This window comes from Xenopus laevis, chromosome 6L (assembly GCF_017654675.1).
Source record: "Xenopus laevis strain J_2021 chromosome 6L, Xenopus_laevis_v10.1, whole genome shotgun sequence".
NCBI lineage: Eukaryota > Metazoa > Chordata > Amphibia > Anura > Pipidae > Xenopus > Xenopus laevis.
The window spans coordinates 157,660,181-157,679,100 of NC_054381.1; the positions used below are offsets into that span (position 1 = coordinate 157,660,181).

The 18,920-nt window shown below is 41.8% G+C and overlaps 1 protein-coding gene across 1 annotated transcript in view; it reads right to left on the minus strand.

Annotated features, from left to right (window-relative positions):
- The window catches only part of trappc9.L (trafficking protein particle complex subunit 9 L homeolog), a gene marked incomplete at its 5' end in the record, with an annotated part of 331,258 nt that overhangs the window by 142,829 nt on the left and 169,509 nt on the right, over window positions 1-18,920 (minus strand). The window contains 1 exon segment of the mRNA NM_001089879.1: window positions 17,054-17,207. Coding sequence (NP_001083348.1) covers window positions 17,054-17,207 — 154 coding nt within the window.

Sequence of the window (18,920 nt, forward strand, 5' to 3'; positions counted from 1 at the left end):
CACTCAACCATCGGCTCCGGTCCAGTGAACACTGGGGGGAGGGGAGGCGGAGGGCTGACCATCTGCTTCTAATAAAACAAAACCAGCAAAATGTTTCAGGAAGTGAATTATCCCCAAACCCTCACAAGGTGAACAAAGACAAGACAATTAAATCCTGATAATGATGGAAACTTCATTACAAAAGCAAATGCCGGCTAAAAATAGCTTCTCCTAACAATGATAATCATAATTGATCCGAGTTCCACAGTTCCTTTTATTAAAGCAATTTTCAGCCGCGTATAATTGCAGATCTGGCGCTTCTCTTGGACAGGAGCTGAAACTGCTGATTTTTTAACAGTTTCGATTTGAGAGAATTCCCAATATTTTCTTCTGCCTCATTTCCAAGGATGTTAGTGGCACCTACACCAGTGGCCTCCAGACTGTCAGCTCAACACTCTCTTTGAGAGCTCAGTGCCCCTACCTAGCTTATAGCAATGTTACATGAAACTATAGTTCCAGGGGTACCCAGGACACAACCACTCACCCCAAATCTCCCCCTAACTGACCTTCAGACTGGGCCCCCTTAGCTCATAACAAGGTTATAGATATATAGAAACATTGGGGTAACAGTTAGAGATGTCGCGAACTGTTCGCCGGCGAACTTGTTCGCGCGAACATCGGGTGTTCGCGCTCGCCGGAAGTTCGCGAACGTCGCGCGACGTTCGCCATTTTGGGTTCGCCATTGTTGGCGCTTTTTTTTGCCCTCTCACCCCAGACCAGCAGGTACATGGCAGCCAATCAGGAAGCTCTCCCCTGGACCACTCCCCTTCCCTATAAAAACCGAAGCCCTGCAGCGTTTTTTCACTCTGCCTGTGTGTGCTGAAGAGATAGTGTAGGGAGAGAGCTGCTGCCTGTTAGTGATTTCAGGGACAGTTGAAAGTTTGCTGGCTAGTAATCGTTTTGATACTGCTCTGTTATTGGAGGGACAGAAGTCTGCAGGGGTTTGAGGGACATTTAAGCTTAGGTAGCTTTGCTGGCTAGTAATCTACCTTCTACTGCAGTGCTCTGTATGTAGCTGCAGTGGGCAGCTGTCCTGCTTCTGATCTCATCTGCTGACTGCTGCAATAACAGTAGTCCTTGTAAGGACTGCTTTTATTTATTTTTTGTTGTTTTACTACTACTACTACTACTACTATAAGAGCCCAGTGCTATTAGTCTAGCAGTGTTGGGGAGTGGGACTGGTGTGCTAATCTGCTGCTCCTAGTAGTTCAGCAGCACCAACTTTAATTTTTTTTTTTTAATATTCATTTTTTTTTTATTTTACTTTTTTTATTTTACTACCGCTGTAGTAGTGTATAAGTTGACCTTTTAGGCATTATTTGCCCTGTAGGCATTATTTGCACAGTGTTTTCTTCAACCCGCCATCTAGCTGTGTGACCTTGTTCACATTCTGTCTAAATATCCATAATATTACCGTCTCCAGAAAAAACACCGGAGTGACTTTTTTCAAGCAGCCATAATATATTTTACGTAATCCGTATCCACCGCTGTAGTAGTGTATACGTTGACCTTGTAGGCATTATTTGCACAGTGTTTTCTTCAACCCGCCATCTAGCTGTGTGACCTTGTTCACATTCTGTCTAAATATCCATAATATTACCGTCTCCAGAAAAAACACCGGAGTGACTTTTTTCAAGCAGCCATAATATATTTTACGTAATCCGTATCCACCGCTGTAGTAGTGTATACGTTGACCTTGTAGGCATTATTTGCACAGTGTTTTCTTCAACCCGCCATCTAGCTGTGTGACCTTGTTCACATTCTGTCTAAATATCCATAATATTACCGTCTCCAGAAAAAACACCGGAGTGACTTTTTTCAAGCAGCCATAATATATTTTACGTAATCCGTATCCACCGCTGTAGTAGTGTATACGTTGACCTTGTAGGCATTATTTGCACAGTGTTTTCTTCAACCCGCCATCTAGCTGTGTGACCTTGTTCACATTCTGTCTAAATATCCATAATATTACCGTCTCCAGAAAAAACACCGGAGTGACTTTTTTCAAGCAGCCATAATATATTTTACGTAATCCGTATCCACCGCTGTAGTAGTGTATACGTTGACCTTGTAGGCATTGTTTGCCCAGTTTTTTTGGCCGCAGCCACTGAAGCACAGAGGCCAGAAAAAATATGCCATATAAATGCTGAAAATAGTCATTTTTTGCCATACGTTGACTCAACGTATATGGCAAAAAATGACTATTTTCAGCATTTATATGGCATATTTTTTCTGGCAACTGTGCTTCAGTGGCTGCGACCAAAAAAACTGGGCAAACAATGCCTACAAGGTCAACGTATGGCAAAAAATGACTATTTTCAGCATTTATATGGCATATTTTTTCTGGCAACTGTGCTTCAGTGGCTGCAACCAAAAAAACTGGGCAAACAATGTCTACAAGGTCAACGTATGGCGAAAAATGACTATTTTCAGCATTTATATGGCATATTTTTTCTGGCAACTGTGCTTCAGTGGCTGCGTCCAAAAAAACTGGGCAAACAATGCCTACAAGGTCAACGTATGGCAGTTGTTTAAAGAGAACAGTAGATTACTAGCCAGCAAAGCTACCTAAGCTAAAATGTCCCTCAAATCCCTGCAGACTTCTGTCCCTCCAATACAGAGCAGTATCAAGCAGATTACTAGCCAGCAAACTTACTATCATCTGTCCCTGAAATCACTAACAGCTCTCCCCCTACACTATCTCTTCCAAGCACACACAGGCAGATTTTTCAGATACATTTTTGCCCTTGATCCCCCTCTGGCATGCCACTGTCCAGGTCGTTGCACCCTTTAAACAACTTTAAAATCATTTTTCTGGCCAGAAATTTTTTTTTTAGATGTTAAAGTTCGCCTTCCCATTGAAGTCTATGGGGTTCGCGAACCGTTCGCGAACCGCTCGCGTTTTTGCGCAAGTTCGCGAATATGTTCGCGAACTTTTTTTCCGACGTTCGCTACATCCCTAGTAACAGTCACCCTGCTATATTTCCAGGGGTACCCAGGGCACAAATAAGCACTCACCCCAAATCTCCCCCTAACCGACCTTCAGGCTGGGCCCCCTTAGCTCATAACAAGGTTACAGATATATAGAAACATTGGGGTAACAGTCACCCTGCTATAGTTCCAGGGGTACCCAGGGCACAAATAAACATTCACCCCAAATCTCCCACTAACTGCCCTTCAGATTGGACCCCCTTAGCTCATAACAAGGTTACAGATATATAGAAACATTGGGGTGTCACCCTGCTATAGTTCCAGGGGTACCCAGGGTACAAATAATCACTCACCCCAAATCTCCCCCTAACTGGCCTTCAGACTGGGCCCCCTTAGCTCATAACAAGGTTACAGATATATAGAAACATTGGGGTAACAGTCACCCTGCTATAGTTCCAGGGGTACCCAGGGTACAAATAATCACTCACCCCAAATCTCCCCCTAACTGGCCTTCAGACTGGGCCCCCTTAGCTCATAACAAGGTTACATATATATAGAAACATTGGGGTAACAGTCACCCTGCTATAGTTCCAGGGGTACCCAGGGTACAAATAATCACTCACCCCAAATCTCCCCCTAACTGGCCTTCAGACTGGGCCCCCTTAGCTCATAACAAGGTTACAGATATATAGAAACATTGGGGTAACAGTCACCCTGCTATAGTTCCAGGGGTACCCAGGGTACAAATAATCACTCACCCCAAATCTCCCCCTAACTGGCCTTCAGACTGGGCCCCCTTAGCTCATAACAAGGTTACAGATATATAGAAACATTGGGGTAACAAGTCACCCTGCTATAGTTCCAGGGGTACCCAGGGTACAAATAAACACTCACCCCAAATCTCCCCCTAACTGACCTTCAGACTGGGCCCCCTTAGCTCATAACAAGGTTACAGATATATAGAAACATTGGGGTAACAGTCACCCTGCTATAGTTCCAGGGGTACCCAGGGTACAAATAAACACTCACCCCAAATCTTCCCCTAACTGGCCTTCAGATTGGACCCCCTTAGCTCATAACGAGGTTACAGATATAAAGAAACACACCCTTCTATAGTTTCAGGGGTAACCTGGGGACAAATAAGCACTCACCCCAAATCTCCCCCTAACTGAGCTTCAGACTGGGCCCCCTTAGCTCATAACAAGGTTACAGATACAGGTATATAGAAACATTGGGGTAACAGTGACCCTGCTATAGTTCCAGGGGTACCCAGGGCACAAATAAGCACTCACCCCAAATCTCCCCCTAACTGACCTTCAGGCTGGGCCCCCTTAGCTCATAACAAAGTTACAGATATATAGAAACATTGGGGTAACAGTCACCCTGCTATAGTTCCAGGGGTACCCAGGGTACAAATAAGCACTCACCCCAAATCTCCTCCTAACTGACCTTCAGACTGGGCCCCCTTAGCTCATAACAAGGTTACAGATACAGTGGTGTGAAAAACTATTTGCCCCTTTCCTGATTTCTTATTCTTTTGCATGTTTGTCACACAAAATGTTTCTGATCATCAAACACATTTAACTATTAGTCAAAGATAACACAAGTAAACACAAAATGCAGTTTTTAAATGAGGGTTTTTATTATTTAGGGAGAAAAGAAATCCAAACCTGTGTGAAAAAGTAATTGCCCCCTGAACCTAATAACTGGTTGGGCCACCCTTAGCAGCAATAACTGCAATCAAGCGTTTGCGATAACTTGCAACGAGTCTTTTACAGCGCTCTGGAGGAATTTTGGCCCACTCATCTTTGCAGAATTGTTGTAATTCAGCTTTATTTGATGGTTTTCTAGAATGAACCGCCTTTTTAAGGTCATGCCACAACATCTCAATAGGATTCAGGTCAGGACTTTGACTAGGCCACTCCAAAGTCTTCATTTTGTTTTTCTTCAGCCATTCAGAGGTGGATTTGCTGATGTGTTTTGGGTCATTGTCCTGCTGCAGCACCCAAGATCGCTTCAGCTTGAGTTGACGAACAGATGGCCGGACATTCTCCTTCAGGATTTTTTGGTAGACAGTAGAATTCATGGTTCCATCTATCACTGCAAGTCTTCCAGGTCCTGAAGCAGCAAAACAACCCCAGACCATCACACTACCACCACCATATTTTACTGTTGGTATGATGTTCTTTTTCTGAAATGCTGTGTTACTTTTACACCAGATGTAACGGGACGCGCACCTTCCAAAAAGTTCAACTTTTGTCTCGTCGGTCCACAAGGTATTTTCCCAAAAGTCTTGGCAATCATTGAGATGTTTTTTAGCAAAATTGAGACAAGCCTTAATGTTCTTTTTGCTTAAAAGTGATTTGCGCCTTGGAAATGTGCCATGCAGGCCGTTTTTGCCCAGTCTCTTATGGTGGAGTCGTGAACACTGACCTTAATTGAGGCAAGTGAGGCCTGCAGTTCTTTAGATGTTGTCCTGGGGTCTTTTGTGGCCTCTCGGATGAGTTGTCTCTGCGCTCTTGGGGTCATTTTGGTCGGCCGGCCACTCCTGGGAAGGTTCACCACTGTTCCATGTTTTTGCCATTTGTGGATAATGGCTCTCACTGTGGTTCACTGGAGTCCCAAAGCTTTAGAAATGGCTTTATAACCTTTGAAATTGAACTCAGGTGTGATAAACCACAGTTAAGTTATTTTTTAACAAGGGGGGCAATCACTTTTTCACACAGGCCCATGTAGATTTGGAGTTTTTTTTCTCCCTTAATAACGTAAACCTTCATTTAAAAACTGCATTTTGTGTTCAATTATGTTATCTTTGACTAATAATTAACGGTTTTTGATGAGCAGAAACATTTAAGTGTGACAAACATGCAAAAGAATAAGAAATCAGGAAGGGGGCAAATAGTTTTTCACACCACTGTACATAGAAACATTGGGGTAACTGTCACCCTGCTATAGTTCCAGGGGTACCCAGGGCACAAATAAACACTCACCCCAAATCTCCTCCTAACTGGCCTTCAGAATGGGCCCCCTTAGCTCATAACAAGGTTACAGATATATAGAAACATTGGGGTAACAGTCACCCTGCTATAGTTCCAGGGGTACCCAGGGTACAAATAAACACTCACCCCAAATCTCCCCCTAACTGACCTTCAGACTGGGCCCCCTTAGCTCATAACAAGGTCACAGATATATAGAAACATTGGGGTGTCACCCTGCTATAGTTCCAGGGGTACCCAGGGCACAAATAAACACTCACCCCAAATCTCCCCCTAACTGGCCTTCAGACTGGGCCCGCTTAGCTCATAACAAGGTTACAGATATATAGAAACATTGGGGTAACAGTCACCCTGCTATAGTTCCAGGGGTACCCAGGACACAAATAAGCACTCACCCCAAATCTCCCCCTAACTGACCTTCAGACTGGGCCCCTTAGCTCATAACAAGGTTACAGATATATAGAAACATTGGGGTAACAGTCACCCTGCTATAGTTCCAGGGGTACCCAGGGTACAAATAAACTCACCCCAAATCTCCCCCTAACTGACCTTCAGACTGGGCCCCCTTAGCTCATAAGAAGGTTACAGATATATAGAAACATTGGGGTAACTGTAAAACTGCTATAGTTGCAGTACAAACCCACTGCCTTGGAAAAACAGGAAATTTACATTTAATACAAAATACATTTTGAATGGATTAACTCCAAAAAAGGCAGAACTCAATCAGCCACGGAGCCCTGAGTTATGTATATGTCTAGAAGGCTGCCCTATAACATTAATATTGAATAAAACATGAACTTGATATCTCCAGCCTCCAGGAAGACAATTAACATGGACGTTCCTCTGTCCGACACACGCAAGTCCTTCTTGAGACATTTTTGTTTGGTGTTTTCCAAAACATTATTACAGAAAGGAGCAAATATCAGGGTGGGATTTTCCCCCATTTGGAGCTGGATTTTATCTTCATATTAACAGGCGCCGGGTATTTGCTGGATATAAAAGTAGGACTTGGGCGCTCTGATCTGCTAATGGCTTGTAGAGCTGACATTTCTGTGTTACAAACATGGACATCAGAACTCAAAACCAATTATCTGGACAAAAAGCCGATCCCGCTTTAAACACAATCTCTCCCGCACACATTCTAGCCAATACGCTGGGGCCATGTATTAGTGGCATTTATTGGGGCCCTCTCCCCATTGTCTCACTTTAATAATGCTTCTAAGGCGGTGGTTTTATTTTTGGTTTTCATTTCTACTGGGGCCCCTGACCTTATAACTGTTAAAAATGTACAAAAAGAACTGCTGAACCACATCTTGTCTGCAGCCAGGAGATTGCTATGCCAGAAATGGAAACAACCCAACAAGCCCACGATGGGGGAATTACAGAATAAGATTATGGAAATAAAGCGTATGGAGTACCTCTCGGCACTTAGTAATACCTCAATGCCCAAATATATTGAGACATGGAGCTCCTGGGTCTCCTGCTTCCCTGAAAGTTGACTCACACTATATTTGACGCAACAGTTAACACCTAACCCCCTTCCTAGTTATGTTACTTGAATATCACCCTAAGCCTGCATATATAATTTTATTTGCCTTTTTTTTTTTTCTTTCTTCTTTTCTTTCTTCTATTTTTCTTTATGTTGTATGTTGTACTGTGCGCAATATCCTTCTGATTGTACCATGTGATTTTTATTACCTGTCACTTAATTACTGAAGCCAATTGTCACAGATACTTGATGATATCAGCTGTTCTAAACATTGAAAATAAAGTGTTTTTAAAAAAAAAAAAATGTACGAAAAGATTGACATATAGGGGGTTATTTATCAACGGTTGAATGTTTTTTACACCTTGAATGAACTCACAACTCGAATGGTTTCTTATTTAAGAAAAAAACTCGAATGGAAAAAAAATGGAAATGGAAAAAAAACTTAAATGAAAAGGATCTAGGGGTCTTTGTAGATAACACGTTGTCTAATTCTGGGCAGTGTCATTCTGTGGCTACTAAAGCAAATAAAGTTCTGTCTTGCATAAAAAAGGGCATTAACTCAAGGGATGAAAACATAATTATGCCTCTTTATAAGTCCTTGGTGAGGCCTCATCTGGAGTATGCAGTTCAGTTTTGGACTCCAGTCCTTAAGAGGGATATAAATGAGCTGGAGAGAGTGCAGAGACGTGCAACTAAATTGGTTAGAGGGACGGAAGACTTAAATTATGAGGGTAGACTGTCAAGGTTGGGGTTGTTTTCTCTGGAAAAAAGGCGCTTGCGAGGGGACATGATTACACTTTACAAGTACATTAGAGGACATTATAGACAAATGGCAGGGGACCTTTTTACCCATAAAGTGGATCACCGTACCAGAGGCCACCCCTTTAGAGTAGAAGAAAAGAACTTTCATTTGAAGCAACGTAGAGGGTTCTTCACAGTCAGGACAGTGAGGTTGTGGAATGCACTGCCGGGTGATGTTGTGATGGCTGATTCAGTTAATGCCTTTAAGAATGGCTTGGATGATTTTTTGGACAGACATAATATTAAAGGCTATTGTGATACTAAACTCTATAGTTAATATAGGTATGGGTATATAGAATTTTAATTAAAAGTAGGGAGGGGTGTGTGTATGGATGCTGGGTTTTCATTTGGAGGGGTTGAACTTGATGGACTTTGTCTTTTTTCAACCCAATTTAACTATGTAACTATGTAACAATTGCGAGTTGGAGTTGCGAAACCCAAAAAATCGAATTGATCAAGTTTGTGAATTAAAAAAAAAAAACCTTGAATTGCTCGATTCATTCGAGTTTTAGGGCAAAACCCTTCAAAAATAAAAACTTGAACAACATGACATGAAGTCTATTAACATTTTCATATGGTTCAAGGGACCTCTGCCATTGACTCCAATATGACCTCCACAGGTTTTAGATGATGTATTTTCAGATTTGAGCTATTTCCAGGGTCAGGGTATACTAAATCTCGAAAAATTCTAGGTCAATATGCTCGCGCGTCACTACCAGCCTTATGTATGCGCGTCCTGGTATTCCAGCGAGCAGAAGGGCCACATGGGTTATAACTGTTGCTTTTGAATCTGAGCTGAATGCTGAGGATCAATTATAAACTCACTGAACAATTATGTCCCATGTGGGCTCCCTTATAGTCACTGACTAACTCAGAGTTAGAGAGTTGACCCACCCGGTCCTTGCAAAACAAAAACAAAAAAAGATTTTTTTTTTTTTGCACCGGTTCCCAGTCCAAGGTCAAAGTTTGGGGACCGCTGCTTTAAGAGAAACCAACAGATCTTTAACTCCCAATAAGCAGTATAACAACAATGTGCAAAGACTTGACCTCTAGTATACACATTAGGCTATGGATTGAAACTAGGGTTGCCACCTTTTAGTTCTGACCCTATCGGGCTGGTGATGTGGAGGGGGGGGCAGGCCAGACAGGGGCGGGGATGTGATATTTTGGGGCGGGGTTGTGACATTTCAGATGCGGAGTCACTAAATTTCGATACCGGTTTGGCCGAGAAGGGACTGCAGCGTTTGGATTAGGTGAGTAGGGGATTAGGAGGGGTTGAGAGGGGCAGATCGGAGGAGGACTAGGGGCAGATTTGAGGCAGGCCAGGGGCAGAACAATAGGGATTACACATTTACCAGCTAATACATTGACAGTAAATTTGTAATACCGGCCCGGCTAGGCTGGTGAAATACCGGTCAGGTGGCAACCCTAATTGAATTCCATTTGCCTGTATTCTGCACGCTGTGCCTCCAGCCTCTGGTGATCACTCATGGATTTACATTCTGGTACCTCCGTCCCACCGCACATTAGATCAGCAGATAAGACCTGAATGTGTAAAACACTCTCTGGTTTCATTAACAGGAGTCTTACTAAGCCACTAAATGCACAATTAGGTACAACCTGAGCTGCGCTCCTGGTCGGTTAAGCTCCCCACAAGGCTATTTTGTGAGCACTTTAAAGCCGCGGATCAGAACCAGACACATTCCCGTCCTCTGATCAAGTTCAGTTCTGCTGCAAAACATCCCTAGGGGGGCCCACGTGGCACAGAGCGAGAGTGAAAGTTGCCAATATTTGGCAGAAAGGGAATCAATTCTGGTTTTATGCATTTTATTTTACTGAGATGTCGTGGAAACGGCTCCGCTGCAGGAAAATCTCAAGAGGCCACACATAGATATGAAAAGGCAGAACTGTTTGAAGGGAAACTGTCACGGAAACAAATTTATAATATGTTGCGCTGTCTCAGAGAAGCCAAAAATATTAATCTCTGACCCCTCCTGTTCTATTTTACTCCCTAATGAGCCATCCTTTATCCAGAGAGCATTGCTCGGGGTTCCTAAGTCCGTCCTGATGCACACAAGCTGTCAATCACGAGAGGCGGCTAATGCTAGAAGGTGTAAGGTGGGCAGTGATCACTTTCTTATTAAAAAATGAGTGAAGCTACGATATTGCTATGGTGGGGGCCACACACGGCTCCACCCCTACCTGTGAAGACTAAGGATGGTTCATCTTTAATTTAACTTTTTGTAAAGTCTCACCCTGGTGAAAAGTGGGCAAGCGGGGACGGCCGACGCGGTGATCCTACCCTGTGGCTCGCCTGTCCTCCTATGGTGCGTGTGGTGTGCACTTCCAGGATTTATGTGCCGTGCGCATGACTTCATCACGTCTTTGGTGCAAAAATTCTAATATTTTAAGGGGTTTCGGGCCCAAAATCATTGCCTGTTGTTAAGTCTATTTGATTAGTTCCTGGGTGTGATTTCTGTCTGTATATATCTGGTTTTTGATCCCTGTCTGTCTGACTCTGCTTAATTCTGGCAATCCCGACCTTTGCCTGTCTGACTATTCTGAACTCTGCCTGTACCGACCCCGGCCTGCCTGGCTACTCTTGAACTCTGCCTGTACCGACCCCAGCCTGCCTGGCTAATCTTGAACTCTGCCTGTACCGACCCTTGCCTGCCTGGCTATTCTTGAACTCTGCATGTAACGACCCTGGCCTGCCTGGCTAATCTTGAACTCTGCATGTACCGACCCTGGCCTGGCTATTCTGGAACTCTGCCTTTAACGACCCTGGCCTGCCTGGCTACTCTTGAACTCTGCCTGTACCGACCCCGGCCTGCCTGGTTATTCTTGGACTCTGCCTGTACCGACCCCGGCCTGCCTGGTTATTCTTGGACTCTGCCTGTACCGACCCTGGCCTGGCTATTCTGGAACTCTGCCTTTAACGACCCTGGCCTGCCTGGCTACTCTTGAACTCTGCCTGTACCGACCCCGGCCTGCCTGGTTATTCTTGGACTCTGCCTGTACCGACCCTGGCCTGGCTATTCTGGAACTCTGCCTTTAACGACCCTGGCCTGCCTGGCTACTCTTGAACTCTGCCTGTACCGACCCCGGCCTGCCTGGTTATTCTTGAACTCTGCCTGCACTGGCCCCAGCCTGCCTGACCACGATTTATCGTTTAATCCTTAAGATGCTGGTGTTGCCTTCCGTTCTGTCCTTGGTAATGAACGTGCCACTTTGCTCGTTCAGAACACTTGCTCCTCTCAAGTTAAGACCCGGTGGCATCTGAGTAGCTGAGGGCTCCTCCCGAGGCCAAAGGCGGCTGCTACAGGTGGAAGTTTGAGCTTTGACCAGGACCCTAGCACTTGTTCTGAATTTACGGAGCCGTGGGTGACACTTTTAGTATATTATAGAATGGCTTATTCTAAGCAACTATTCAATTGATCTTCACTTGTTTTTTTTTTTATAGTTTTGAATGTATTTGCTTCTTTTTCTGACTCTTTTCAGTTTTCAAATGGGAGTCACTGACGCCATCTAAAAACAAATGCCCTGTAAGGCCACACATTTATTTTTATTGCTGCTTTTTTTTTACTCATCATTATTTCAGTTTCCCTCCTATTCATATTCCAGTCTCGTATTCAAATTATTACAGGATTGTTAGGGTAATTTGGACCCTAGCAACCAGATTTTGCAAACTGGAGAGCCGCTGAATAAAAAAAGCTAAATAACTCAAAAACCACAAATAATAAAAAATTAAATGCAAATCAATACTAAACGTTAATCTCAAAGGTGAACAACAAAATTCACATATGGAGGAAAATATATCCTGTAAAACGGAAGCGGGGATATTCCGTGAACCATGTTTTTTTTAAAACAGATCTCTGAATTTAAAGGTGAACGACCCCTTTAAGAGCATGTTCATATTGGGAATAGAGGAACTTTGAATGGAACAATAGAGAGGACACAAATGAACAGTACAAATGTATATCTTATGCACAATTACCCAGACTCATCCAGTTGGACTGATCCATTTTTTGAATTTCTGATCTCTGTAGAGAACCATGCTCGCCTATGACATAACTATGGCTTCACACAAATTACAGATGATGCTTCATGTGATCTTTGCTGGGAGAAGCAATTTCTCTGGGTATTCTTGGCTTCCTGCTGTGCCACACACACAGTCACTTCTATACTTATCATCAGAGAGTGAATATTGCCCAGAGAATTGCTTCCCAGCGGGTTACAAGATGGACCCTCATATATAAATAATTAGAGTTCAACACATTGGGCTCAAAGCTGATATACCAAGACACCCTTCTTAACCCAAGAAATCCACAATATTTTATATACAACAATGCTTCTGTTTTCATGTTGTGTTGATTAATGATTATAAAAAAAAATTTAAGGACCTTTCCTTCACACAACAGACAGGGAGACTCCCATAGCCATTCTACCCTCCCTGTATCCTCTATCATTCATTATATAGTTCAGCCTGGTCGCCTCTACTGAAGGTGCATAACAACTAATCTTGTCTTAAAGGAGAAGTAAAGCCTAACTAAAGAAGTAGCTAGAAATGTTGTACATTGTTTTGTGCTTCTGTACCAGCCCAAGGCAACCACAGCCCTTTAGCAGTAAAGATCTGTGTCTCCAAAGATGCCCCAGTAGCTCCCCATCTTCTTTTCTGCTGATTCACTGCACATGCTCTGTGCTGCTGTCACTTACTGAGCTTAGGGAGCCACTCACAATATACAGTACACATAGAATAGAAATGTCACAATATAAGGCTGATTAGTAATTAATACACATAATTACTACATGGCAGCACAGAAACCAGTGCAATTAGCATCAGAATTGAATAATCAGCAAACCTGTAGCATCAGCTTATATTACAGCCAGGGAAGCTCATTTTCTGCTGGATAATTAGTGACGAGCCCTAAGCTTAGCTTCTCAACAGCCAATCAGAGCCCACTGAGCATGTGAGTGTCACAGACACTTTCCAAGATGGTGACCCCCTGTGACAAGTTTGAAGTCCTGGATCATTGCTGCTATTGACAAGCTCAAACTTTAGCCTCGTGCGATAAGTTCACTATATGAAATATGCCATTTTTAGCCATATTCATTTATAGGGTTTAGTTCTCCTTTAAAGGGGCTCATAAAAATGAAAAACTAATTTAAGCTTCATCTTACTGAAATAAGAAACTTTCTAAATATAATCAATTAAAAATTCTGGGCTGCTTCTGAAATAATAAAGATAATCTTCGCTATCCCCTGCTCAGCGTGTGTCTCTCTTCATTCTCTCTTCATGCAGGAGATGGAGTCAGATTTTCATGGACAGTTAGATCTAATACATACAGTCGGGGGGGGGGGGTGGACACTTTTCTTAGAAGATGGAACTAACTGTTTCAATATAATTGGCTCTGATGGAAATACTGTTTCTCCGTCACTTATTATGCTTTCGCTTGAGCTGGTTATTTGAGTTAGCTCAACTGCTAGGAAAGGAAGCCCCCCTCCCCAAAATACATATTAGACCGTCCCTGTCAATCAAAATCTGACCCAGAACCTCTGCATGAAGAGAGCTTGAAGAGTGACAGGTTGCTGAGTGGGAAACACTGAAGAGTAACTTGATAATTCCATAAACGGTACAGAGTTTTGCATTGATTATATTTAGTAAGTGTCTTAATTCTTTGAGTTGAAGCTTAAAGGAAAAAAAAATTGAATATAAGCTTCATCTTGCTGAAATAAGAACCTTTCTAAATATAACCAATTAAAAATTCGATACCATTTATGAAATAATCCAGTTAATCTTAACTCTCCCCCTCTGAAAAAACCTGACTCTCTTCATACTGTCTTTATGCAGTAGGTGGAGTCAGTTTTTGATTGACAGTAAGGACTAATAAAATAAACCGGCTCTGATTGAAAACCTGTTTCTCTGCGTGCAGAGTCTGTTATTTTGTTCACTTTTGTTTGTGCTGGAGTTGGTTGGGTTGTTCTGCTATGAAAGGGAGACCCCAAAAGACGGTATAGACCTACCTGTCAATTAAAATCTGACCCAGACCTCAGCGTGAACCTGAAGAGTAACTTGATAATTTCTTAAAGGGATACTGTCATGGGAAAACATGTTTTTTTCAAAACACATCAGTACTCCAGCAGACTTCTGCACTGAAATACAATTCTCAAAAGAGTATATATTTTTTATATTCAAATTTGAAATCTGACATGGGGCTAGACATATTGTCAGTTTCCCAGGTGTCCCAGCCATGTGACTTGTGCCTGCACTTTAGGATGGATATACTTTCTGGCAGGCTGTTATTTATCCTTCTTAATGTAACTGAATCAGTCTCAGTGGGACTTGGCTTTTACTAATAAGTGTTGTTTTTAGATCTACCAGGCAGCTGTTATCTGGTTACCTTCCCATTGTTCTTTTAGGCTGCCCGGGGGAGAATGGGAGGGGTGATATCACTCCAACTTGCAGTACAGCAGTAAAGATTGACTGAAGTTTATCAGAGCACAAGTCACATGACTGGGGGCAGCTGGTAAACTGACAATATGTCTAGCCCCATGGCAAATTTCAAAACTGAATATAAAATAATCTGTTTGCTCTTTTGAAATATTGATTTCAGTGCAGATGCATTTTGAAAAAAACATGTTTTCCCATGACAGTATCCCTTTAAATCCCTTTTATTATGGTACATAATGTTTAATAGATTGCATTTATTTCAGTGAGATGAAGCTTGTACGAAATTTTTGTTTTCGTGATAAATGCCCTTTAAATAAAATTTAAAATGTTTACAATAGATCCTCTTTAAAGGAGAATGAAAGTTCCAATCCAAAGGGGGTGCCAAATGTTAGGGCACTCCCCAAGGATTGTAATGACATTCCTGATAGCATGAGATCCTCCTCCGTCGAGCACACTAGAGTTAAAGGCCGGACTTTAACAACAAAAAAAAAAGCAGGCTTTTTCACTCTACTGCATATGCGTTGGCTGAAGATTTTTGAAGAAAGAAGAAGGGAGGAAGAGGATCGATCGGTAGCAATTCCCCCAGGCCGGTGCAGATTTCTACTAACAGGAACACAGGTCAGGGGTATCAGGTAAATTATTACAATCCACAGGGTGTGCCCTAACATTTGGCACCCCTTTGGATTGGACCTTTCCTTCTCCTTTAAAAAAAATCCTCTTAATGTAACAACTTTTTTTTCAAGAGTTATGAAGATGCCATGCTGTTAAGATCACAAGGGTGGCTTCAAGAAGGCTGTATATTGAGGACAAACAACAAAAAGTTGTGAGTTTTCTCCAAAAGCAAAGTCCAAAATTAAGATAAAAAAATTCAAATCATTTATTGGGACATACAGATGACCGCCTAATGCATTTCCTGCCTACTGGGGCACTTACTCATAGGCTATGAGTAATCAGCCTATGAGTACCGTATATACTCGAGTATAAGCCGATCCGAGTATAAGCCGATCCGAGTATAAGCCGAGGTACCTAATTTTACCTACGAAAACTGGGAAAACTTAGACTCTAGTATAAGCCTAGACACAACTACAGCCCTGTCTCCCAGCAGCGCACATTCCGCCAAAGAGACCACCCCAGCGATCAACTGTACTTTGCAAAGTTGATGGTGACAGAGAATTGCCAAACGGATTACTGTGCATTGTCCCACTGTCCCACTACCATGTGCAGAGGGCGCTGTGTGATATTGTCATCACTGTTAATCCTTCATATAACCAACAGATGGCGCTGTGTGATATTGCAGTCACTGTTATTCTTTCATATAACCAACAGAGGGCGCTGTGTGATATTGCAGTCACTGTTATTCTTTCATATAACCAACAGATGGCGCTGTGTGATATTGCAGTCACTGTTATTCTTTCATATAACCAACAGATGGCGCTGTGTGATATTGCAGTCACTGTTATTCTTTCATATAACCAACAGATGGCGCTGTGTGATATTGATGTCACTGTTATTCTTTCATATAACCAACAGAGGGCGCTGTGTGATATTGCAGTCACTGTTATTCTTTCATATAACCAACAGAGGGCGCTGTGTGATATTGCAGTCACTGTTATTCTTTCATATATAACCAACAGAGGGCGCACTGTTATTCTTTGATATAACCAACAGAGGGTGCTGTGTGATATTGCAGTCACTGTTATTCTTTCATACAACCAACAGAGGGTGCTGTGTGATATTGCAGTCACTGTTATTCTTTCATATAACCAACAGAGGGCGCTGTGTGATATTGCAGTCACTGTTATTCTTTCATATAACCAACAGAGGGCGCTGTGTGATATTGCAGTCTCTCCCCAAGTGAACTGTTGGTGTAGGAATGATTAAAAGTGACTGCAATCTCAGCTACTGCCCGCTGACCTGAGTATAAGCCGAGGTAGACTTTTTCAGAATATTTTGGATGCTGAAAAACTTGGCTTATATTCGAGTATATACGGTAAATGCCCCAATAGGCACGAAACGCGTTAGGCGGTCAATCTGTATGTCCCAAGAAGTTATTTGAATTTATCTTAATTTTGGTCTTTACTTTCTGGAGAAAACTCACAACTTTTTGTTGTTTTGGATTTTTGCACTCATGGACAGGGGTGAACTGTGAGTATTTTTCTCCCCTCATTCATTATTTTTTGATACTTTCTTTCTGATTAATAATGGTATAATTACAGGCATTGCACACCGATTTCTCTAATATTTTGTATATTGAGGACCTCCATTGTTTTTTATATCCAATAAATAAAAAGTGGAGGGGATATTACATTGGAGTAAGGCTGAGGCTGATTATTTGCCAAAGGATATGATTTTCCAGCGAATGCCCAACTTGCTGTTGATCTCCAAGCCTTTGGAATGTTGTCTCTCTTCTTCTATCTCCTTCATGTTGTGGTAGTTCTGCTTTTCACTAGGCGCATCCGAAATGCCCTCAAAGTTGAATTTATCCACCTGAATGGCCATTCTGCCGAGACAAAGAGACATAAAAGTTCTGTCAGCTTTTACGGGGCTCCTTAGAAATAAAAGCATTATCATTATTAGCTTGGTAAAAGCCAAATGCAATTACAGAGCCATCGTTCAACACAATGTGAGCATGTTCCAAACTGAAGGTGCCCCAGCAGCAGATACACTCTCTTACTATTATCATTATCATTCTGTGGCTTTTGGAAAACTTTCAATTTGTCTCTATTGGGTTTCGGCCAATTTCCCAGCTCTTTACAATGCATCCGACAATCACAAGTAACTGCCAACTTCATCCCACTTTTACCAAAATGTATAAGCTTAACACCTACATGGGGGGACTCTCTGTTGGGAGATTGTGCCCAGGAAAAACATTCGGAGGAGACAATAACAGCCCCATTAGTCAGCAAGGAGACAGGAGCAAGAGTATAGTTTGGGTAAGTACAATTTGAAATTGGAGCATAATGTTGCATTGCTTAGATCCTCCCATGGATTTCAACACAATGTCAAATACATTACTCCTTTATAGTTTTCATCTCTGAAAATTCTATAAAAGAAAGATAAAGAAAGAGCAAAATCTAATTGACACTCTAGTTTGAAGACGAGCGAGAAAATTCCTTGAGTTGAGTGAAGCTCCCACTGGCTCCTATTGAATGGATTTAGAAAATGTTCCACTAAGTCTACTTACAGAATTCTTTTATAAAAGAAAGCCCATTGACTAGAAGAAACTTTGGCACCTCTGAACAAAAACTTTAAAAATGGCATTGACACCTGACATTGACTTCTATGGAAGCTTGATAGGTTTTATCCACGTAATTACGTCTTTTCAATTTGTCAAGATTTTTTTCAATGGATAATATTAAAAGGTAGAAAAAGCTTGAATTTTAAAAAAGTTAAGAGGTTTTTCCCATGATTTTCTTGAATGAAACCAGATTATAAATATATGCCTATATTTAAAGGCACAGCCAGTTATTGTAGTTATTTAATTCTACCTTTTAGTTGTATGGAAGACAATTAGAGAACTGGTGGGCCATATCTAAATCAGTAATTATTGTTTTACAGCAGGGGGAAATGAGATAAAGGGAAATTTTTCCCTATAGATTGATTTGTTTATTATATCTGCCATTTTTCTTGGGCTGCAGAACTTGGTGACATAACAGAACAGAGGGATTTCAGACCACTGACTTTTTTAGAAGCACCTAAAAACACCACGTTATTTAAAGGGATCCTGTCATCGGTTAATCAGTTAATAGTGCTGCTCCAGCAGAATTCTGCACTGAAATCCATTTCTCAAAAGAGCAAACAGATTTTTTTATATTCAATTTTGAAATCTGACATGGAGCTAGACATATTGTCAATTTCCCAGCTGCCCCCAGTCATGACAGTATCCCTTTAAGCAAATTGAGGGCTCAACATTTTTTCCATCTCCCATAGACTCTATTTTATCCAATAAATCCAAATTTTTAAAAACAATTTCCTTTTTCTCTGTAATAATAAAACAGTAGCTTGTGCTTAATCCCAACTAAAATTTAATTAATCCTTACTGGGAGCAAAACCAGCCTATTGAGTTCATTCCATGTTTAAATGATTTTATAGTTGACTTAAGGTATGAAGATCCAAGAGTTGTTATCCGGAAAACCCCATGTCCCGAGCATTCTGGATAACAGGTCCCATACCTGTATAATGTTCTCAGTGAAAAAATAAACTTTGTTTATGT